The 25,041-nt window shown below is 38.8% G+C and overlaps 1 protein-coding gene across 7 annotated transcripts in view; it reads left to right on the top strand.

Annotated features, from left to right (window-relative positions):
- Zmym2 (zinc finger MYM-type containing 2) overlaps positions 1-15,263 on the top strand; it is a 72,825-nt gene extending 57,562 nt beyond the window's left edge. For 5 of the 7 annotated variants that reach the window (XM_050129104.1, XM_050129102.1, XM_050129103.1 and 2 more), the window contains 9 exons: positions 24-195; positions 2,322-2,447; positions 3,341-3,435; positions 5,630-5,798; positions 6,264-6,415; positions 9,658-9,772; positions 10,332-10,583; positions 11,817-11,937; positions 13,531-15,263. In XM_050129104.1, the coding sequence (XP_049985061.1) occupies positions 24-195; positions 2,322-2,447; positions 3,341-3,435; positions 5,630-5,798; positions 6,264-6,415; positions 9,658-9,772; positions 10,332-10,583; positions 11,817-11,937; positions 13,531-13,723 (1,395 nt within the window). In that variant the 3' untranslated portion in view covers positions 13,724-15,263. Of the gene's footprint in view, positions 1-23; positions 196-660; positions 731-2,321; positions 2,448-3,340; positions 3,436-5,629; positions 5,799-6,263; positions 6,416-9,657; positions 9,773-10,331; positions 10,584-11,816; positions 11,938-13,530 lie in introns of those variants that run through there. The other 2 variants (XM_050129107.1, XR_007589644.1) reach the window with 2 other exon arrangements.
- The last annotated feature ends 9,778 nt before the right edge of the window (positions 15,264-25,041 follow it).

Raw genomic sequence — 25,041 nt, 5'->3', positions numbered from 1 at the left:
CATTAAATGCTTTGGTTAATTAGGTGCCCATTCCTGTGTTTCTGCCTGCTCCATTGGACAGCAGTGAGAAGATTCCTGCCACGGTTGAAGATGTAAAAAGCAAAGTTTCTTCAGATCCTCTTGATACAGAATTGCTTACAATGCCAGATATGATGACTGAAGATGAGGGGAAAACAGAGGCATCCAATGTCAACAGTGAGCCATACTATATCACAGTTTGTCTATAAGTGGCTTGGGGAATGGGTTGTGTGCATTGTCATTGTTACAGTACTTACAGACGAATCTTGTAACAAAACTTAATACGGGAGTAGGAGAAAGAATTATATATAGCAGAAGTGTATTTTATATTAAGAGATACACACTTTAGCCTAGCAGTTAACAGCATGAGCTGTTGTTCTAGAAGACTGGGTTTGACTTCCAACACCCACATGCGTACATTTGTCTACAATTCTAGTTCCAGAGGTTCTCATGCCCTCTTCTGGCTTCACAGGCATAAGACATGTAAGTGGGGCCCAGATACTGTAATGCATGCAAAACACCTGTAGAATAATAAATATTTTTGAAAAGAGAGATACACATTCCACCTTGATCCAGGTATGCTCTAATTCTAAGATTAATTTCCAGTGAAATGATTTGTTCCATTTTTTTCTCTCTCTTGAGATGGAGTCTTGGTATGTGCTTTGGACAGAAACTTTTGGACTGAAGAGGGCTTCCAGCCTCACTCTCCCAAGTAGATAAGATTATATTTACCTACCACCACACACTTACTTGTGCTCTCAAAAATATCAAACGTTTTTAAAAGGTTTCTTTATGGCTGCATCACTTGTGTGCCTGGTACCTGAGGAGGTCAGAAAATAGTGTTGTATCCTCTGGAACAGAGTTACAGGTGATTGTGAGTCACCATGTGGGGTAGGAACTGAACCCCGGTTCTCTGCAAGAGCAGTCATTTGCTCCTGATTCCTGAGCCACTCACTCCCTGTTGTTGTGTTTTGTTTTGTTTTTTTTTTTTTAAATAGCAATAGAATTTGATTTGAACTTTAGTGGAGTTATTTTTCTTAGTAACTTGTAGGTTTCCAAGATTTTATTTTAGGATGGATACTTTCCAGTATTATTCTATTTCTTACATTAATTAAATATAATTTGCTTTATCTAAATCAGAATTTATTCCACTTTCTGTTTGGATACTGTTTGCTACCTAATAGATGATTTATGGGTAGTTCTGTTCCTTGGAATATTTATTCTTACTCCTAGCCTTTAGGTAATATTCAGAATCCGTTTTTAGTCCTGAATTACCTGATTGCCTTTACACTAGAAGACAATTGTAGTAGCAGTTTTGCAGTGTTGTTAGGGGATTGTAAAATTTTAGTGGACTATAACTAGTGGTATGGTTTTTGTTTTTAATTAAAACAAAACATAATCACTTACTCTCTGTACTCGGGACTGTGAGTTCTAGTTGTGCCCAGTACATGACATAGCAAGGTTCCTTGGAAAAAGAATGAGGAACCATATCATAAATCCTTTATAAGAATGTCATGCTGTTTTGTGAACCCTTTGTTCTCTATTTGCATGCATTTGTCTTACTTCTCTGTCTGGAGACCAACCATCACGTTGCAGTACATATTGAATAGAGTGCATTTGTAACTATACAACATCAAAAAAGTTAAGCAGCTGATCCAAACAAATATGTTAATTACAAACAAGTATATACTGAGTTATGTGGACGCTTGGTCAAAATTCAAAAAGTTTGTTTGAAAATTTTAGTTATTTACTTTTACAAATTTATTTCTGACAAGGAATTGCTTTTAAGAATATTTACTTGTGGAAATGGCTCATTCGGTAAAGTGTCTGTGACACATGTATGAGAGCCTGAATTTAGACCCTCAGAACTCAATGGGTCACACTCAGTGGCTTGTGCCTATCACCCCAGTGAATGGAGAAGGTAGAACTAGGAGGAAAGGTGGATCCAGTAAGCAAAAACACATCAATCTCTGGTTTCCACATGCATGCTCATCTGTGTGGGTGTACCTATGCCACGCTAGCAAGTATATACTTGTCTCTCTGTCTGTCTGTCTGTTACACACTTAACACACACAGAAAAGTACTCTTAACATGGGCATTATTTTAGTGTTTTAACATTTATTTATTTTTTGAGAAGGGATAGCCAGAATGTATAGTATTAAAAATTTCCAATTATAGTTACAAATATTATAGTAGCTTACTTATTAAGATAGTTATGTATTTCTTTCTTTGGCAGATTAAGTATAGATACTGGTGAGTTTTTTTGAAACTTTAATTTCTAATAAAATATTGTTTATTTACAGGTGTAATTATTGAGACTGACATAATTGGCTCGGATCTCACAAAGAACTCTGACACAGATATACAGTCCAACATGCCTGATGTACCATATGAACCAGATTTGGATATCGAAATAGATTTCCCTAGAGGTACTTAAATACTACTTTATCACTGTTAAAATCAAGTTATAGAGTTGTACTTAAGATAACTAATCATCAATGTTAATGTCATTATATACATTGTCTCCATACTTGTGGTGGGGATGAGGGGATGTGCTTTTCATCCTCTGCTCTTTTCCACCTAGCTGTGTCCTTCATCCTGTTCTTCCTTTCCCATCGACAACTTAATTCATTACAGGAGCTTTAGACACTAGAGAAGAACTTGTTTCTTTTCGATTCAAAGGTCCTGATACTGTTGGGGTGGAGGTAGGGATCAAGATAGGGTTTTGTTCTATATTCTGGGTTGGCCCCTACTCCCTCAGTCTGTACCTCAGCCTGTCTAGTGCTGGGGTCGTAAGTGTGTCAGCATGTCGAGTTTGATAGCATTTTTCCTAATGTTGAATTCGTGTTCAAGTGAAAAGGCTATATTCTGTCTCTGGGTGTTTGTTATTTGTGCTATAACATATTCCATTGCTTCTTAGCCGTTACAGACTTTCTAAAGTGAATTCCAGACCCTAAACAGGGAGACGAATGCTTTCCTTTTCTCATTTTCTCCCTAATTTTGAGTTCCTATTGAGGGTAATATAAAGCATGCCATGAAAAAGAGTTAATAGATTAAATAGGATTGGCATTTTAGGTCTTCCAACTAAAGTTTTAGTTGTTTTTTTTCTAGTATCATACAGTTCTATAAAATTTATGTATTGATACTTGTTAATTTATCTAAACTCGGACTTCTATCCTAGTCTTGTACTGCCTAGCCTACCTCAAACTTATCCTCACATCTGAATCATCATTCATGCCATGTGACTATTCTTTATTGCTGTGTTTATGTAATGTAAACCTTTACTGTTCTATTTACAATAAAAGATTTTCTAATTTGTCAGCTGCAGAGGAGCTTGATATGGAAAACGAGTTTTTGTTACCACCTGTTTTTGGAGAAGAATATGAGGAGCAGCCCAGACCTCGATCTAAAAAAAAGGTACAGAATTTGATAATATTTTTATGTTTCGTAGTCACTTAGTATCTCTATAGCAGCATCTCAGACAGAGAAAGATTTTTTTTTTTTGGTGCTTGACAATATAGGAAGATAAATGTTAAAATGTATCTTAATACAAGGTTAAAATAGAAAGTAGTTGTCTTAAAAAGGAAATTCAACTCTGACAATAATAGAGTATTTAGATTCTAGGTGAGCATGGTGGCACATAACTAATCACTGGTAGGCTGAGGCAGGAAGGTTGTCTCAAAAAGGAGAAGAGGGAAGGAATTGATCATTTTCAAGGGTTAGTTTTTTCATCATTATTTTTCATTAGGTTAATCAATACAGAAGAGGTATAATTTATCCTTTCCTTCTTCTTTTCTTTTGGTTTTTCAAGACAGGGTTTCTCTGTAGCTTTGGAGCCTGTCTTGGAACTAGCTCTTGTAGACCAGATTGGCCTCGAACTCACAGAGATCTGCCTGCCTCTGCCTCCCAAGTGCTGGGATTAAAGGTGTGCGCCACCACTGCCCGGCCTATAATTTATTCTTAAACATGCCAGCACAGAAAGAAAGACATGTTGGGACCTGGGAATATGTATCTCAGTGGTAGAGTGTTTGCCTACCATACAGGAAATCCTGGGTTTGATTCTCAGCACTACATAAACTGGGTGTCATGGTACATGCCTGTAATTCTAGCAGGAAAATAGAAGCTGGAGGATCATAGGTTTGAGGCCAGCTTGAGATAAATGGCATACTGTTTCACACCAAACATCACCAAACAAATGAACAACAACAACAACAAAAAAAACCCCTAAAATAATAGAACAAAACAATAATAAAACAAGAAAAAAAAACTAGATATGAACCAGACAGTTTGATCATTTAGACATAGAAAATCTAAATTTGTTTAATATTGTATCAACAACTTACTGTTTCCGACTTTGAACACAAGGCCAGATCAAAGGCATTGTTTAAAAAAAATGGCTTTCACAAATTTATGTCGAAAGAAAGAGCTGAAAAAGGGAGTGAGTATCCATAGTAGGATAAAAGTGAGCTCTTATTTGACACCATACACAGATGGGTGTGGTGGTGCACACCTTTAACTCCAGTACTCTGGAGGCTGAGGCATACGGATCTCTGAGTTGGAGGCTAAGCTGATCTAAAGAGCAAGTTCTAGGACAGCCAGGATTATTACACAGAGAAACCCTGTCTTCAAAACAGAACAACAACAAAAAAAATCTTTCCAAAAGACACTATACACAGCCATTAACTGAAATGAGTCATAGTATTAAATTTTAGAGCTAAAAATAGAAACTTAGGCCTAAGTCTTCATGACCTTCTGGGCATAGTGAGCTTGAGAGTATCTGGGCTAAATACGGGTACCCTTTCTCACAAACAAACAAGCAATCAACTTTACCATCAAACATTGAAAGGAAGGGACTGGGGTTGTGACTCAGTAATGGCAAATACTTGCTTAGCATGTGCATGCTCCTGGATTTGATCCTCAGCATTAATAAGAAAAGAAAGGAAACAAAGAACAGTGAAAACCAAGTTAAGAGTACATTTCTTTTTTTCTTGTTTTGGTTTTTCAAGACAGAATTTCTCTGTATAGTCCTGGCTGTCCTGGAATTCAGTCTGTAGACCAGCCTGGCCTTTTAACTTTGAGATCTGCTTGCCTCTGCCTCCCAAGTGCTGGAATTAAAAATGTGCACCACCTCTGCTTGTCTAAGAGTAAGTTTAATTTTTTTGCTTCTTGCATTTTTTGGGGGGTAGGGTTCGAGACTGGGTTTTTCTGTAGCCCTGCTATTCTGAAAGTCACTTTGTAGACCAGGCTGGCCTTAAATGCAGATATCTACTTGTTTCTCTCTCCTAAATGCTGGGATTAAGAGTAAATTTCTGATATGTGGAAGTTATTAAAAGATTTCTCAAGTTGACATTTAGAATCCTTCTATTATTATTTATCTTGTATTTTTCATTAATTCTAATTTTATTATGCAAAGTAATTTGTATGGAAACATTCATGGAGGTAGATTTCAAGAAGCAGTATGGATAACTATCATCAGTTGCCAGAGTATAAGCCAATTCTCACACAAATAAATACAGTTCTTTTTTAGTTGTCTTTCTTCAAAGATACCTTGTATAGAAGTCATGGAATAATGTAGAATAAAGGAGGATTTACAGTGGTATTTTATTGCCAGGGTGCCAAAAGAAAAGCTGTGTCAGGATACCAGTCTCATGATGATAGTTCTGACAACTCGGAATGCAGCTTTCCTTTCAAGTATTCATATGGCGTAAATGCATGGAAACACTGGGTCAAAACTAGGCAGCTTGATGAAGATCTTCTGGTATTAGATGAACTAAAATCCTGTAAGTGTTTTTGTTTTGTTATCATAAATTCTATATAAAAATCTGTTTTCTGTAATTAATTAATTTTAATATTTTTAAATATTTAATGTCTTGTTCCCCCCTAAGATTTATTATTTAATGTGCATGAGTGTTTTCCCTGCATGCCTGGTGCCCACTAAGGCCAGAAAGACTGTTGGAGTTCCTGAACTATAGTTACTGACAGTAGTGAGCTGCCATGTGGGTGCTGGGGATCAACCTAGATCCTGTGGAAGAATGGTCATTGTTCTTAAATCACTTTGTCGTCTCTACTCCAGGATTTAATGTTGTCCTTGTGTGTATGTTTGTGAATATATTCCATGTGTGTATGGGTGCCTGTGAAAGCCAGAAGAGGGCCTCAGAGTTAAAGAGTGGAGTTAAAGGCAGTTATGAGCTGTCCAACATGGGTGCAGAGACATGACAGTTGCTGATTATTTTATTTCTTTTTAGCTAAATCAGTAAAGTTAAAAGAAGATCTACTCTCTCATACCACAGCTGAGCTCAACTATGGGTTAGCCCATTTTGTTAATGAGATCCGACGACCAAACGGAGAGAATTATGCACCTGACAGCATCTATTACCTCTGTCTTGGTATACAGGAGGTAAGTTTTTGAATACAATATTACTAGGAAAATTTGTGGTAGAGTTTGTAGATACCAGTGTGCCTTTGAAAATTTAAGGGTAGAAATTTTTTTATTTAATTTGTGTGTGTGTGTGTGTGTGCGCGCGGCGCGCGCGTGTGCACATGTGTGTTTGGGTGCTCACAGAGGCCAGAGAGAGTGTCAGATACCTTTGAGCTGGTGTTTGCCAGCTGCCAGATGTGGGTGCTAGTATCTGAACTCTGGTCCTCAGGATTGAGCAGTACTCTCGGGTGTGCCGTTTCTCCAGTCAGGTTTCTGAAATTTCTTTTGGTTTACCAAGAGAGGTAGAATTTAATCTCTTTGGAAATATCTAGGGTATATAAAAGGTTTTCCTAGGTACTTTGTGGTTTTCTATAACATATATGTTCCTTACATCTTCAAGTTCTCTAGAACTGTGTTTCAAAACAAAAAACAATAGACTTAACTGCACTCCTTCATATGAAAACAAAACAAAACAAAACAGGATCTCACTATGTATCCCTGACCAGCATGGAACTCACAGAAACCCACCTCTGCCTCCTGCATGCTGGAATTAGCACATGCACCATCATCCATAGCTTCATGCATCTTAGGTGAGGAGTCTTAACAGTGGTGTATGTTTGGAGATGACATCACTTCTTAGTGCTGGCTAGACTGTTAGCTACAGAATTCCCTTTAGAGTTGCTGATGTTTCTGTATAAGTACAGGGTATAAGTATATGTACTTAGCAATGTACATGCCCTTTGTTTTCAAAAGACAATATCTTTGACCAGGCAAATGTAATAATCAACCTATTTTTCTGTGTAAAACAGAGCAATAGGGTTTGGTGGGAAAGAAGAGAAAGTTTTAGGCTTTTTTAAAAATCCATTTCTTTATTTTTGTTGTGTTTTAGAGTCCGTATGAATTTTTTTTTTTTTAAAAAAAAAGCATCTTCCTAAACATATCCTAAAAATGAGCTTCTAGTGTTTTTGGTTGCTTGATTGGTTTAGTTGTTATTGAGGGTTTGTTTGTTGTTGTTTTAGTAGTTTTATTCTTTGAGAATTTCATAGTAGATTCGGATAGATTTCTCTATCCTCAAACTCCCTAGCCTCCCTAGACATTAACTTCACTTCATTCCAGAATTTCTTTAAGCATTTTACCTTTGAGTATTTTATAGGTAGATGTAGTCAGAGTTTGTTTTAAAACTTTGCACCGTATTATTAAATTAAGAAATAGTAGAGCAATGGCTTATGTAGCTAAAGTTCTATACAGGTGAGTAGTTTTCAGTAATTACTAAAGTACATACAGCCAACTTTTATTCATGAGACTTTAAGACTGCATTATTTATATACTATAAAAATAATATTTTTGAAGTGAACTTGAGTTTTACTAATCCTTCATTTTAGTTTTTCCTGTTTACTGGACATTGGCATGTTTTGGAAATTGCTAAATTACATTTACTAACTGCTACTGTTTAATTTTTTATGTACCCATGCTAAGTGTTTGGATGTTCCTATTACTATTTTCTATTGTTCTGATGAGGAGAGATGTGTTTAGTAGCTTGTCCAGGTTAGTTTTGAGTTCGGACTGAGTATATTAGTACTTGGGAGGTTGAGGCAGGCTCATCAGTGTGAGGTCAGCCTGGGCTTCATAGCAAGACCCTGACTCCCCCCCCCCCCAAAAAAAAAACCCCAAAGAAAGAAAACAAAACAAAACAAAATACCACCACCACCACCAAAACAAAAGAAAAATCAAGTAGAATCTGATAGTTTGACTTAAATCATTGTAAACCAGGCATGGTACGTGGTACATGCTAGCATATGTGAAGCAGGATGGTTTTGAGTTTGAGGCCAGACAGAATGGGCTATGACGGAGTCTATCAAGGGAGGCCACTGTAATATAGTTTGCTCAAGAATTTTAAATATTTATATGGTACTCTATCCAAAAAGTATTTGTAGCACAGTTTTTGGACATGAATTCTACCCAAGTATCTCAGAAAAATGTGTAACAATGAGGTGAGGAGAAGTCTCAGTTGGTTAAAGTGCCTCTAGTACAAGCATGTGAACCCGAATTTGAATACCCAGCACCTATGTAAAAAGCCATGTGTGGTGGTGTTTGCTTGTAATCCCCAGTGCTAGGAAGGTGGAGAGAAGGGGCTAGTAAAATCTATGTTCAGTGAGAGACCCTGTCTCACAGAAACATGGAGAAGTAGCTAAGGAAGATGCTCATCATTCATCTCTGGCCTCCACATGCATGTGCGCACACACATATTACAGCATGTAAACACATGTTACACAAATGTGGACACAGCATGAAAGACTTTTTAAATTGAATTTTTTGAAATACAGGTAGAAATTCTTAGAAAGGATGAGAGGAGAATGGTATCCCCAGAAAACAGAGCCAGTCAGTTTCCCAGGAACCATGTTTAACATGGCGGGATGCCAGGTGTAAAGTACAAAGAGTGATGGTGAAGTTACACCATAAAGGGCCTGGATTCTTTTCTAAGTTGTTTAGTTTTCAGGTGAAAAGGTTGTGTCTGTTTTGATTTCTGCTATACTGGAATTAATGCCCAGGCCTTTGAGCACATTAATCAGGTGTTCCTCCCTTGTGCTGCAACTTTGGTTAGGTTCTCAGCTTTTCCAAAAGCACAACCATGTACACACACTTTTGGCAGAGGAACAAGAGAGCACAGGGAGTCAGCTCCTCAGTGTTTTCCTTTAATCATTGATTATTCCTTAAAACGCTTAGTTTTTTCCATGTGTGTTATAAACTGGAGTCATTCTGTATTTTGTCTGACAGACTAATGAGTGTGTGTGGGTGTTTGGTGTGGTGTGTGCCTGCGCAGCGTGCATATGCGATGAAAGCAGTGCGTGCCACACTACACAGATGGCAGTCAGAGGACAGTGCTGAAAAGTGGGTTCTGAGATCCTTCCTTGGGTTGTCAGGCTTTTGCATGGTAAATACTTTACCTGCTAAGCCGTTTCTGTGACCCCAGACTGATGATTCTTATCCAGTTTTTACATTCAGGATTTTGTGTTATGCTTTCCAGCTTTGTATACTTTAAGCAGTGGTTGATTGGTAATTTATGCTTTTTCAGTTTGTACACACATAACCAAGGACAGTAATCTCGTGTTTTACTAGAATTCTTGCTTTTATTAAACATAAAACTTTTTCTTAAGAAATGAAGAGTATAATACATTCAGTGTTTATAATTAGCTGGTTTTTCTTCAATAATTTTTTTGTAGTACTTATGTGGTAGTAATCGAAAGGACAACATATTTATTGATCCAGGATACCAGATGTTTGAGCAAGAATTGAATAAAATACTCCGAAGTTGGCAACCAAGCATCCTTCCAGATGGTAATGCTGTTTTAAATATGTGTTGATAGTTAATAATGGAATTGTTATTTTTACAGAAAGTATGTTAAGTATAATTAGGAAATAATTTAAATTAGAGCGTAAGATGTTTGTCCCTATGCATTCATTTGTAAATACATGTAGTCAGTAACTAATGTTTGTGAAGAGCTTTGTAAAACTTGACCCACTTTCTTTGGAGTGAAAAGCTTAGATATTTATATCTTAAGACCTACAATAGATAGATTCTAATGTGAAGAAATTTATGAGAATCACGTGTTGTTTTCAAGAATTATACAGATTTTAAATTGCTTTCTGATCATAATGTGTTTGCCCTACTGAAGGACTGTACTTTATTCTCTGGATGGTGGTTCCATAGACTGTTTACCAACCTCTATATTGTTAAAACAGCTAATGTGGAATTCTGAGGTTTATTCACATTGATGTATGTGCAGAGCGGATTGGCATTTGACTGTTTTTATTAAATTCATTTTATTTCTAGATGGTTAAATTAAAACTGTTTGCTGTATTTATAATTCTTTTAAAATAGTTCTCTTTATTTAAGGGTCAATATTCTCTCGAGTTGAAGAAGACTATCTCTGGAGGATAAAACAGCTAGGATCACACTCTCCAGTAGCTCTTTTGAACACCCTGTTCTACTTTAACACTAAGTATTTTGGCCTGAAAACAGTGGAGCAACACTTAAGACTTTCCTTTGGCACTGTGTTTAGGCATTGGAAAAAAAATCCTTTAACAATGGAAAATAAAGCATGTCTTCGATATCAGGTGTCTTCCTTATGTGGAACAGACAATGAAGGTAGTGTAACTTTAAAATCAAGATTGATTTTTTTTTCTGTGTATGAATGTGTTTTGCCTGCACAAATACATGTATGTACCACATATGTGCAGCATCCGAGGGTTCCATAAGATGGTATCAGATCTCCTGTAACTGGAGCTATGAAGGGTTGTGAGTCACCATTGAGGGTTCTGGGAACTGAACCAAGATCTTCTGCAAGAGCAATAAGTGATCTTCATCTCTGAACCTTCACAGGCGCTGATAGTATAGTATCTTTATTTTGAGATTGCCTGTTTTTGGCAATCTTTCAAACTTTCTTAAGTCCACTTCAGGCATTCATTAAGAGCCCAAAGACAATTACTTTCATAAAACACAACAAAATGTGCTGTCCTCATTCATTCATTCATTCATTCATTCATTCAGAGGCATGGTCTCACCTATGTATCCTTGCTAGTCTGGAATTTCCTGTGTAGACTAGGATGGCCTCAAACTCCTAAATATCCATCTGCCTCCATCTTCAAACTTTATCTTCTTAAAATGTCTTATTTATTTGTTGTAATTTATTTTGTTTTGAGATTGGTTTTCTAATTTAGATTGGCCTTAAATCATATAGCAAAAAAATGACCCTTGGAACTACGATCCTCCTTTCTTTGCTGAGTACAGGCATAAACTAGTAGACCTGTTTTTATGCTGAGTTGGGCTTCAACTCAGGCATCAGGCATACTAGGCAAGCATTCTACCAACTGAGCTATATTCACACTCTCTCAGTTCCTTTTTTGCAAAATTAAACATTACCAGAAGCTACCACATAGAAAACCCTGAAGGGAATCTGATCCTAGCTTGCTATGGGTAAACAGTTTTTCCTTAGAATTGGTTTTGGGGGTCTAGAGGATAACTCAGTGAGTAAAACCAGTTGCTGCACAAAGTCTGACCACCTGAATTGGAATTCCTGGAGCCCACAGAAATAGCCAGATGCAGTCAGTAGGTTGCATCTGTGATCTCTGCCCTCTTTGTGGAGAGGAGAGGAGAGGCAGAAACAGGAAACTCATAAGCCAGCTAGCCTGGAGTATGCAGTGCAAAAGCAGAGAGGCCTTGCCCAGACAAGAACTGACTTTCAAAAGTCCTCTGACCTTAACATAGGTGCTGTGGCATACTGTGTCCATATTCATACACATACCATACATACACATATACACAAAAAGAAAAAAAGATTGGTTTTACGAGTCTGTCTTTTGTTGTTGTTGCTTTTTAAAGATAAAATTGCTACTGGAAAACGAAAACATGAGGATGATGAGCCAGTATTTGAGCAAATTGAAAACACAGCCAACCCTTCTAGATGTCCTGTGAAAATGTTTGAATGCTACTTGTCTAAAAGGTGAACATTAATGATATTTGACTTTTATTTTGTAGTACTGGGGAATTGAACTTATGACCTCATGTATCCTAGATAATCGCTCTACCGCTGAGCTACATTCTTAGTCTGATAACTTAAGTTTTAAGATGTTTGTATAAGTTGGTTGAATTTAATAGTGTTCAGAAGTGATGGTATTGTTGGACAGTGTGGTGCATACCTTTAATCCCAACACTCAGAGTGAGTTCCAGGACAGCCAGGGCTACACAGTGAAACCCTGTCTTGAAAAACCAATATACGTTTCTCCCTCCCTCCTTTCCTCATCTCTTTCCCTCTCCCTCTCTCCACCCCCATAAAAAAAGTGACAGTATTTTTAACAATTTTCGAAATTTCTCTCTTCTTGCTTAAATGGAATTTTATATTCCAAAGTTATATTCAACTATAACTTCAGATGCTCTTGTGAAATAAATCCCTAGCACATACACTTTAGGATTCCAGTCCATGTTAAGAAATCACTCTTAAAACTGTCACTCCTGCTATCATCTCTGTTTTAGAGAATTAGAGCAGTTCTGTTGATTGCCAAGCAGGGGTTTAGGCTTTCTGTTTAGAGATAACTATTGTAGGTTTTTGGATATTTAGTCTCTATTTTATCTACTTTATTGTCCCACTACAACTAGAAAGAGACCTTATACTGTACAATAATAAGTTCATAGTACATGGCTTTATATAAACAGGTTGCTGAGCATTGCCAACTTCTAGTGCAAAGGTAGATGTGTTTAAAAGTGGGCACAATATGTAATGAAAAAGAGATGAAAATGAAATACCTAGATGTGAATGAGAACAATTTTCTAAAGACATTCTTTGGGAGGTCCCCCATTTGCATGACTGCTGTCTTCCCTGTCTGAAACTCTCAGGCTCTAGGAACTGTTTCATTTTGAGTGTTGTTTTAAATAAGCACTCTCACTTTCAGAAAGTGCAGAGTTAGGTTGTACTTTGTAAACAGCTTCTCAAATCATGGTGTGGCTTCCTGGGTGGCTTTCAAGAATTTGTAGAAGTATGAACTTCACCTCTAGCATGCCCATGTTTCTAACTGTGGTGTAAGGTTCGTTTTCTTTAACTCTGTTCTGGAGTATCTATTTAATTTCATGGATTTCCAGTGTTGGCAACTATTTGCATGATGGGAATTCCTTTCTCAGTATTGTCTTGTTAGTATTTAATATTTATTCTCTTGTCAGTGCTATACGGCTTTTTATGTGTTGCATATTTTAAGTCATATTTTTCACATTTCATTTTTCTGAAACGGACATGAATCATTAAGTTAATGCATTTGAGATTATAATTGGCACCATTTTAATAACGGCTGAAATAATAGTGTATATATTAGTGGAGTCTTGGATTCTATGAAATACAGGATTTAAATTATAGTAGGGGACTAATCCTACTTTTTTATCATAATTACTTAGAGAAGAGTTTACCGATAAAACATTACTGCAGTTAATAAGGCAGAAGGCGCTAAGCATATCTGTTGCTGGGGGCTGAGTTGTTCTTGAAAGAAGTAAAGCTATGGTGACTTTTGTTGTGTTTTGTGAAATTGACCTTTTCTCTTTTCCTCCAAAGTCCACAGAATCTTAATCAGAGAATGGATGTTTTTTATTTGCAACCAGAATGTTCTAGTTCTGCAGATAGCCCCGTGTGGTACACATCTACTTCCCTGGACCGGAACACGCTGGAAAATATGCTTGTACGGGTTCTTCTAGTGAAAGATATTTATGATAAAGACAATTATGAACTGGATGAAGACACAGACTAAAAAGGACCGTTTCAGAAGCAATGGGATAACACAGCATTAGATAGTCATGCTGCTAGATCTTTACAGGAAAACATTTCAAGTTTACTCCTTCTGTTTTGAGTTTTGTAGCAATGTACCCATACTGGGTATTACCATGTAAATAATCTGTGAGTGAAAGTTGCCATTATTCTATGTAGTGGTTTTAGGATACTTAACAAATACATCAAATTCTTTTTTATTATTATTTATTGATTAGGTATGTTTGTAACTTTTTACATTACAAATATGAAGAGAATGTGCCATGTATAAGTTTTTCTTGTTGCACTGCTCTACTGTTGCAAAGCTCCCTCCAAAAGGGCGTGCTTTTACTGCGTTCTTGACCAGATGGTTGTGTATGGGTAGCACTACTCAAGTTTAGAACTTGCAGTGTCTTTCGGAATTTTTAAAATAAACTGTAAACTAATAGGCTGGGTTTTTTGTTTTGTTTGGGTTTTTTGTTTGTTTGTTTATGTTTTAGTTACTGAAGCCTTACCAGGTTATGTAGAGAGATACCATCTTCTGTACCAAAAATAGACAAGAGAATGCTGTCGATACTGGTGTTCTGTAATGTGAACCTATGCTGGTGAAAACAACTTTATGTTCCCCTTATTAAAACTTAGTGTCCTTTTCTCACTTGTGACTTTCTGCATCACCCCATCAATAAAAAAGTGTGTATATACATACATATATACATAAATATATGTAAGGAGAGAGTGACTGTAACCTGAAAACAAGATTAAGACACTTTTCTTTGTAGAGTGTCTGACAGTGTAAGGCTGTTTCTTTTCCATGCCGACCGTCAGTATATGGCCGCCCCCCGCCCCCCAAGGGTACAGGTCATGCTGCATTACAACTTGCACAGCACTCTCAAGTTTCACCACTCTTGAGAATTCTTGTGCCTGCTTCCAAAACTGACTGATGCTTATATGGGACAGAATTATTTTTAGAAATTCCACTCCTGAAATAGTCATTTTAGAAAGTCAAGCTACTTGAAGGGAGATAGTGTCACACTTTCCTACAAAGATTACCAGTGGAGAGTGCTGGTTAATCCAGATGAATGAAGAAAAAACTGGTGGATAAAGTCAGTCTCAGAGGAAATCATACTTGATGTTAGATTGTTTGGCTTTGAAATTTTAATTACTTCTTATAGAAGATTGCATTTAAAATATCTTTGTGCTTCTGCATAGCAGTTTATCTGTTCACAAATTTTAGATTAAGGAAACTTCAAATTATACTTTCTAAAGACTGAGTAAAGTAGCTGAAAATAATTATTTGGCTGACTTTGTATAGCATGTGTGATGTTACTTTCTTATTTATGAATCTTGAAATCACTATGGTGATACTAGTTTTTAAAGTAGTTCTGAGGGAAATTGGCCTGTTTTCCACAGTGAGTAGACAGTATCTACACATCCCTCACCCAGTTCTCTCTCCCTTAGGATAAATTTTAGCACACTAAAGAAATTTTATCAGTCATGATTTTCAAAATTTCACATGTATAGCCACTGCTCATTTAAGCAATAACTACCTGAAATGTTTTTTGTTATTGCTTTTTTTGGCATGAAAATTTGCAGTGTCCTTTTTGTAAGTTTGAATGATCTGAGTCCCTTGGTTTTCTATTCGAATCATCAGACTAACGTAGCAAATCCAGTACAAGTTACTTTACTAAGATTGATTCCCCATTCGCCTGTTGAATGAAGCTGGAAGCAGTTAAAACAGAATGCAAATGTTTCTTGGCTTTTCAGTGCTCATTCTGAAATACTTCTACTAGAAATGCATATTGTGACTAAAGACTGGTTAATCCTAACCATCTTTTATTCCTCAGAGTGGTGCTATAGCCCATCACAAAGCAATAAACTTACCCACAAATGTCAAATACCGTAAATTCCTGCCGTGGTACTACTAAGCACCGTGTCTTGCTATTTAGTTTTTATTATTTGTACATTTTAGCTTTTCTAAACAGAAATGCCTACAGAATTTTGGTCTTACATGATAAAGGATTTAGAGCTTGTCTTTGTCTCATGCAATCCAATGATTAATCTACTACTTGATTCTCAGGGGGAAAGGAAAAAACTATTTTATGAGAATTGTTCTGGGAAATTTATTTCACCTGGAACACATTTCTTTGGTTCTTGGCCCTACTGCTGAGAGAAAGGACAATGAAATGTTAGTTTATTTTTGCTTCTTGGTGATTTCTGATTATAGACAGCATCCTGTAAATATAACTTTATTGTCTTGAGATGTCTATTGAAGATACTATATTTTTCTGTTCTGAACGATTTTGCCACTTAAAATCGTTCAATTGAAAAGATGACTAGCCATTCTGAGGCAGGTGGATTTCCCATGCAAACTGAATTCTCAACGCATTTCAAAAGGCTTTTACTGTATTAGGTAACGTGAGATATTAAAGAATTTTTCTAGGCAAGATGCTCAGCCTTTTCTTTTCCCATAAAAGTTCTTTTTATTGAAGTTGTAACTCATGTTTTCCTTCCGTGAAATGGAGTGGTTACCAGTGTGTTAAATACTGAAATAGAAGGGTGCATATTGTGCTGTGCTTTTTATTTATACCACTTTCTTCTGGCTTCCCTTTGTCCTGGCCAATTGCAAATTGCGATGTGCAAATCAGGGTGACTCATTTATATGTAGCAGAAACAGACTGTTGTGATGGGGAGGACAGAAAAGGACACATTTGGGTTTGTACTATTACAATAGGTCCACTCTGTCTTCACTCTGAAATACTTTAAATTCCTTAAATGTAGACTTAAAACACTGAACATTAGTTTTTAGGCTAGCCATTTTCAGAGGGTAACATTACATGGCTCTGCTTTTGTTCTAAGCATTTCATTGTTACTTTAGTCACGATTTTCATGTCTGAAAGAATTTTTAAAAATAGATTTCTTAGCCAGATTACAAAATTTTCAGTTTTACCCCGACAAGCCTTTATTCCTATTTAGAGTAGATTCTGAAGTTTGCTAATCTGTTCTGCTTGTACAGTTAAGACTACACCAGTTTCAGAGCACTGCCAGCTTGGAAGCTCCCGTCCACAGCAGGTGGCTTCACTCAGGGACTGGGTGTAGAAACAGCTACTCTGTGTCTTCATTTGGAAGGCTGTGTTTCCCACATGAGATGAACTGGATAGGAAAATGTCCCTACAACAAAAGGCAGGGAATATCGTGATAACTGAAGTACAAGCTCATGAACATAGACCTGAAAAGGGACCAAAGTATAAAGTAAGATTTAACTTGTAAACAGTAGTGGCAAGTTTGAGCTTTTCTAGTTTAAAAACCTGAAATCTGTAATGGTCTGAAACCTAAAAATGTTGACAACACATATTTTGTGTGTTTGGGTGAGGAGTAGTCAGGCAGAGTGTTGCCGACCCCCAACAGATGCAGCACAGTGGCAAGAACAATGGCAGGGCTTCGGGTCTATAAAGCCCAATAGTGCCTGGATTCTGATTCTGGAGCTTGGTGGAACATGTTTTCTTAGAGGGGAAAATTCTAAGGCAGCTTTATTAGCTTAAAAAAACTGTCAGGTTTTAAAGGCCAACTCACAACATCATTATTAACAAAAATTGTTTACTACACATCACCCCTCCCCTTCTTTGATTTTTCGATGATTTTTTGAGACAGGGCTTTTCTGTGTAACCCCTGTCTGTCCTGGAGGAACTCACATTGTAGACCAGGCTGGCCTCAGATCTGCCTGCCAGAGTGCTATGGCTGCTACACATTGTCTTCTGTGCCTCAAGAACTGCCGCTGTCGGTGGTAGGTAAAGAGAAAAATATAAGTGTGTCGAAGTATGCTTCTAAATAAATACACCACATTTAACTGCTTGGAGTGCACTCTACTTTTAGAAGGCTGTGTGCAGTCTAAAAGTACTCCCAAAGGCCACTGGTATACTCTAGGTTTGGAGAGGTCACTGCCTGCGAATATGTTATAGATTCCTTCCTTTGACTACACATGGTTAGTATCTCCTGTGGAAATGGTATCAGCCCTAGTCCCTGGCTTTAAGCCCAATCACGTATATGAGTAGTTGAAAAATAATTCTCAACCACAGAGCTGGAATGTTCTTCATGGATTAAACAAGGCTACAGGAACCTCAGCCACAGTGGATCTGTGGCTGTACAGTAAGTGGCTCATACAATGTCCAACATGTTACAGGTTAAGAATTTTACATTGATGGTTTCCCATAGTAATTTCTTTTGAAACAGTCTCAGCTCACTATATTGTAGTATAGTATGTTCCTAACTATATGCAGTATAAGACATTCCCACTTTGATCACATAGTAGTGTTTTTCTGTTGCTTGAGATAGCATCTCATCCACCTATCAGAATGACCTCAAACTCCAGGCTCTCTAGCCTCCCTCCAGTGCATAAATTTGCAATTAGAAGTTCCTGTCAGCAGGTGGCAGCAGTGCAGAACACTAACAGTCTCTTATAGTATGCATATTACTTTATTTAAAAATCCCTGGCGGGGGGGGGGGGTGATCCCTGGGGAATCTTGGAATGTAGAATTTTCAAAGATGAATTATATGCTGTAGATTAGTGCTACTGAAGTTGGGGCAGCACCTTGTTATTAGACTTCAATGTGTTTAAGAGCTAAGTCTGACTGGCATAAACTATGTCTTAACTGTCAGTTTCTCTCACAAGGGAATTTTTTCACATTTTTAAATTATTGGTAAGAATTGGTGATGAGAAAAGTGGGCATAGTTTTCCAGGCTACTTCCTGCTGATTGGGGATGCTAATTTTATGGGGACCTAAAGAAAATTTAGAACTATGATCAGGTCCTGGCTGGAGTATCCTGTGTGGCTTAATCATCTCAGGCAGCAGTCTTTGAACTGTTCTGGGTGTTGAACTCAGACATCTGGGCCATTCCTCCTTTTGGAGATTTCTCAGGGGGCCTTTCTTAGTCAAACCTGGTTTTTCTTAACAGAATGAATCCACAATTCCTCATTTTCTGTGGAAACAAAAGCAAAACCTCTTTTCCAAAGTAACATATCTTTTGACTTAAATTTTGAAGTCAAAGCAATTTTAAAATATATATGTTAGATTAATCCAGCAGCATTTATAATCAAATGTCTTTTAGCAGCTTTTGCTCCTTCCTCAGTCATCAGACAATTTAAACACAACACAGTAATATACAGTATTCAGACGCTGTATTTTTCATCTTTCTGTAGTTTTATTTTAGCTTCTCTCTTTTTTTTAATTTTTGGCTTTTTGAGACAGGGTTTGTCTGTGTATCTTTGGCTGTCCTGGAATTCACTTTGTAGACCAGGCTGTCCTTGAAGTCACAGAGATCTGCCTGCCTCTGCCTCCCAAGTGTTGGGATTAAAGGTGTGTGCCACCACACCCAACTACTCTTATTTTCTTTTAAGGACTTTATCCTTTTTTTTCAAGCCTACATATATTTTTAAACACAGTATATTGGAGGTCGTGTGGGTCCAACACAGATTCCCTAACTGGATTGGACTGGAGTCGCTAGGAATAATCAGATGTAGCTTACACGGTTATCATGAAAGGGCAAGATCTCTCTCCAAAGATCTCTCGTTTATTCTCCAAACACCTTATATATCATCACATCAGGAAAACACCTTAGGCTGTCTCCTAGGCAACCAGGTGCATGGGCTCAAGTCATGTCCGCATCTACCTGTATGCTAGCAGTCACATAGGCCATGAATTAGCATCTCTATAAGACATCCTCCAAACATCCTGACCATTGTTAGGCAGAGACAGCTTGTTTGCAGAGCTACGTGAGCACCTCAGACCGGGCTTATGGCTTTTGTGCTTGGCTGCTACACCATACAGAAATATGGGCCTACAACAGTAAACCATTCAGAAGTTTTCTTTGTCTTTGAATTTATCTTTACTGTATATCTCTCATTTTTTGACCACATGAGTCTTTAATTTTCTAAGTGATATGACTAGGATTAAAGTCGCTTTGATGGCTGGATCCAGCCCATTCTTTAGCTTTTTTCTGAGAGTCTAGCCTCATGGCAGAGGTACTGCCTGGAGCCATGTTTACTGCCACAACTCTATGGCGTTTTAAGGTCCCTGCCAATACCAAAAAGTATGCAGTCAACTTTTCCTCAATGCCATTTAAGTATTTCGTGGCAGGACCTCTTAAAAGAGTTGCAAGGTTTTACAGCTAAAGCTGAGTCAGGAAGCCTGTCTTTAAATGAGAGCGCTTGCGTCTAGCAAGCAGAGCCCACCTGAGAAAGTGCTGCTATCAAAAAGCCATGCTTAACTCTGTTCTTTTCTATCTAGAATAGCTTCCTAAACTCTCTCAGGCTTTTAAGTGGATTTGGTCAGCCCCACGTTGGCACTCAATTCTGTTGACTGAAGTTTCTGTCCCACTTGGTTCCTGCAGTCATTCAGTCCCAAAGAAACACAGAGGTCTACAGTAGTTATAAACTGATTGGCCTAGTAGCTCAAGCTTCTTATTAACTTTTATAATTTATATTAGCCCATAATTCTTGTCTGTGTTAGCCATGTGACCTTTTTTTGGCGAGGCAGTCACATCTTGCTTGCTCTGTGTCTCAAGAATGTCTTCTTGAATGGGTAGGGATTGCTGAATATTGGCAAGTCATGAGTCAAGTACACTCCTTGGAAGGCAATAGCACAATTCTTTCATTTAAGTATCATGCCACACATTAATCCCATTCCATCTAGAGTTCCATGGACTGCTTGCACCATCAGCTGTCAGGTTGTATGTAGCACGATTAATAAAAACCCAGAGAGATATCAGGGCTCAACCTGAAGGTCAGAAAAGCAGAACAGCCACTGGCTCTCATCTCTACCTCAGTCTGAAATAGCGATCCTGCCCCCAGGAATCTCAGAATAAGACTGTCTGAGAGCTTCTCCTGTCTCTAGTGCTGGGATTAAAGGTGCATACCACCACTGCCTGTTTTTTTTTTTGTTTGTTTGTTTGTTTGTTTTTTGGCAAACTAGTGTGACTATTGGGATTAAAGTTGTGTGTCATCACTGCTTGGTCGGTAAGGCTGCTCAGTGCAGCTGTTTTACTCTCTGAATGTCAGGCATGCTTTATTAAAATACAAATGAAGTATCACTACACAGGTTAATGTTAATGTTTAGAAATCACTCTCCGGCAGGATGTCTTATGCCGCAGCACTCGTTGTCTTGTGATTTTTGGCTTGCTCATTAGGAAACATTACTAACTATAACAAAAACCAGTTTCCAAAACTTTAGTGTTTGGTGTGGAGATTGAAACATGCATGCATGCATGTGCTCACGCACACACACACACCACTTAAGGAAAAAAAATTCAGCTTGGCCCTGAGTACAAAACATCACAATAAAAGTTTACTAGTGTTAAGCTCAGCTGTGGCAAGAACAATATGGCTGCTCTTCAGGGCTATCCTCTGGCAAAAGTCTATGGATCCAGGAGATGGCCCGTGGCACTGCAGGGTCAATCATGGGTAGACTGAGGCATGCAACAGGGGGACCTGCTAAGGACCATCAGCTACTATCAGCTCTGACCATGTCAATCCCTACTAAGTTTTGCTTCATATATACACACACACACCTATCACAGTATCTATTTTCAGGTTTAAGTGGATGAAATCCCAGCTCTGTGGTACATTTCCCCATACAGATCTATTGATAGAAGTTTAATTGGAAGGGCTGGTGGAGCTCTGTTGCAGAGTGCTGGCCTACCACATCATATACAAGGTCTTGGGTTCTTCCTTACTTTAGCTCTGTGAGAAAGAGTAAAGAAAAAGCTGACTCTTAAGCCATCTCAGTCTGGGATGACTTCTTAGGAAACAACTGAGGTGTATCAGTAAAATCACCAGACTTACCAAGAGTGGAGTGAAAGCCGGGTGTGGTGATTGGACACCATTACTCCCTGCACTTGGGGACCTGAGGCAGGAGGATTGAGAGGTTGAGGCTAGCTTGGGCTATAAAGTGTGATTTTTGTCTTACACATACACCCTCACACCCCCAAGAAAGGAGGAAGTAAAGGGGAGCTTAGAAGACTTTAGTAATGAGGGTCAGATGAGCCCATAACCAGGGGCGTGCAATTCACAGCTATGACAAATGGTGCATGGTTGAGCGAGGAAGGACTGTTAGCTGCTCTGGGTGACCTTAGCCTTTCTCAACTCCAGGGCTCTGCCCCAGTGGTGCTCCACAGCCTACAAGAACCCTGGGTAGGGCCAGGCCTGACCTCTCAAGATTAGGCAAGATGCTTGGGGGAAATTCCTAACTGCCAAGTAGAGCACTCTGCCAGTCCTGTGGCAGGAAGGGAGCTCCTTAGAGTGCCCTGGGTTTGGTGTTCTGTCTGCCTTTTTCTGATCCAAACAGACCCCCAGTCTGGAGACAGTCTCACAGGGCTGGTCTTTGGCCACTTTCTGCTTGTGTCTCACTGATGGAGTGTATATGGGTTAACATTTAGCTATCTGGGATTTTGAGAGGCTGAGCATGCAGCTATTAAGGAGAAGGGATGTAGGTACAGGCACCCAGAGCTGTCCTTGCATCCTTCCGGCTCAGCAGCAGCCTGCAGTGGGGAGGCAGCACCACTTTTGCAGAAGTGCAGTGAGCAGGGCTGGTTGTGAGCAGAGTTGGTAGCTAAGCAGTTTCATTAGTTGGTACCCTTTAAAATCACATTCTGGATGGGTCAGTGAATAAAAGTGCCTGCTACAAAGCCCGATGACACGGCTTAGCTCCTTTGAGCCCACATGGTAGGACAGAGCCAGTGCCTCCAAGTTTTCCTCTGACTGCCACATACTCATAGTTTACTGGCGTGTGCTCCCCCGACCCCCCTTCTGATCCTCACATAAAAGCAGTAAGTGTAAAACCGCAATTCTCAACGGATGTTCAATTTTTACTAAAGAGAGACGCTGATCTGGATTGGTGGGCGTGGAGCAGGAGACTGGGAAGGTCAGCTTCTATCTGGTAGTCCTTGGGGAGTTTGCACAGGTCCCCAGTCCTTTCCACAAAGACTCCCCCCTCCCCCACAGAAGATAGTCTGGGACTCGAGTTAGGCAGCACTGAGGTCTCCTATTTCTGCTCTGAGGGCCAGCAAAGGCGTTTCTTCTCTCCCCACTTGGCACTCACACAGGGGTTCAGCGCTGGGGTGGTGGTGCTGCAGCAGCAGGTTCAGGGCAAATGCTGTAGCTCTTGCTATTACAGGAACCTGTCTTATCAGCTCACAGATTCCCTAGCTAAACTTTCACAAGAGCGACACTTCCCTTTATCTTAAACCTGAAGTTTTCTATAATTTGAAATGTTTCTGCTGCTATCTCTCCTGAGCCCTCTGGATCAACTCAAGCTGGCTCTGTGGGTTAAGAATATGGTTCTGACACAAGTCGGCGAGCCAGAGATTTAGCAGTTTCCTTCCCTGATGCTGGTGCCTGTGGATGTCTGCCACGGAATCTTTGGACTATTCCCCACACCCCCACGTGGAAGGAAGAAAAATCTTTTGCTTTGACCATAATGGATTCCTCTGAGTCATATTATCAGAAGGTGACAGGGAAGGAAAGAGAAGTGGTTTTATGTTCTAACAGAAATCCCAGCTCTGTGGTGTCTTCTAGAATCTAGCCCTCAAAATCGAGGTAAATTCTACTCAGACATTTCTATAGAAAAATCAAACCTTCTGAGATCAGAGGCAATTATTTAAAATCTCTATCACCCTGTTTCCTCTTTCCCTGGAGTCTGATGATGTGGCCCAGAACCTTCTTTGTCCTGTTGAATGAAATGTCTGAGACCATCACGTGGCCAAGCTTTCAATGGAACACAACAAAGAGCTGCAGCCAGATATGGTCAGGGTGTCAGAAAAGGCTGATGGGAACACATTCTGGTGAGCCGCAGGACGTCAGGGATGTGAGGCAAAGAGATTGCAGAGGTTGGTGACAAGGGGAGCAGGAATTTAGGTTCCAACAATGGCTTCCAGACAACTCGCATTCAAATTATCAGATTATCAGCAGATATCAGATTATCTACTTTACATTTTAAATGTTCTGAGTCAGTATTTTGTTAATTTTCTAATTAATTAGTTAATTGACGAAATAGTGAAAATTGCAGGTAAATGAATAGAAGAACTAGGAAAAAAGTCACCCTGAGTGAGGTATCCCAGACACAGAAAGACAACTATGATTTGCATTCACTTATACATGGATATTAACTGTTAAACAATCAAACAAGTACTGTGTTGAATAGGTATGGAAAAAGTAGACAAGATAAAGCATGTTTTTTCTTTTCTTATTTTTCTTTTCTTCTTCTTCTTCTTCTTCTTCTTTTTTTGGTTTTTCGAGACAGGATTTCTCTGTAGCTTTGGAGCCTGTTCTGAAACTAGCTCTTGTAGACCAGGTTGGCCTCGAACTCACAGAAATCTGCCTGCTTCTGTCTCCCGAGTGCTGGGATTAAAGGTGTGCGCCACCTCCCACCCCCCCACTGCATTTTTTTCTTGTATTCCTCCTTCATCACCCTCTTTCCTCCTTCTCCTCACTTGATCCTCCCATTCCATCCCCCCAATCCATCCAGAACTATCTATTCTAGTTCCCTTTCCTGGGGAGAGCTTTCTGCCCTGCCCCAGTTCCTTACTATATACCTAACCTCTGTGGTGCTATGGCCTGTAGCTTGTTCATTATTGACTTCACAGCCAATATTCACATATAAGTGAATGTTTGCCATCCTTGTCTTTCTGGGTCCGGGATACCTCAGGATGATTTTTTTCTAGTTTTATTCATTTACCTGCAAATTTCATAATTTCATTTTTAACAGCTAAGTAATACTCCATTATATAAATGTGCCATATTTTCTTTACTTATTCTTTTGTTGAGGGATATCTAGGTTATTTCCAATTTTTGGCTATTGTGACTAGAGCAGCAACAAACAGGGTTGAATAAGCATCTCTGTGGTAGGATGAAATGTTCTTTGAATATTTGCTTAAGAGTGGTATGGCTGGATCTTGAGGTAGGCTGATTCCCATCTTCCTCAGGAACCGCCACACTGATTTCCATAGTGGCTGTGCAAGTTTGCACTCCCACCAGCAGCGGAGGCATGCTCCCCGTATTGCACATCGTCTTCAACATGAGCTGCTAGCTTGTTTTATTGATCTTAGTCAATCTGACAGGTTTGACTAAGATGAAATACCAAAGCAGTTTTGAGTTGCATTTCCCTGGTAGCTAAGGTTGTCAAACATTTTTTAAAATGTTCCTCAGCCAGTAGGTTGCCTTTTTGTCTTAGTGACAGTGTCCTTTGCTTTGCAGAAGCTTCTCAGTTTCAGTAGGTCCCATTTATTCAATGTTGCCCTTAATGTCTGTGCTGCTGGGGTTATACGTAGGAAGCG

Source organism: Alexandromys fortis, unplaced genomic scaffold (assembly GCF_014885135.2).
Source record: "Alexandromys fortis isolate MF-2015 unplaced genomic scaffold, M_Fortis_MF-2015_v1.1 scaffold_308, whole genome shotgun sequence".
NCBI lineage: Eukaryota > Metazoa > Chordata > Mammalia > Rodentia > Cricetidae > Alexandromys > Alexandromys fortis.
Note: the sequence above shows the minus strand (reverse complement) of the source record. Positions and strands in the feature narration are given on the sequence as shown.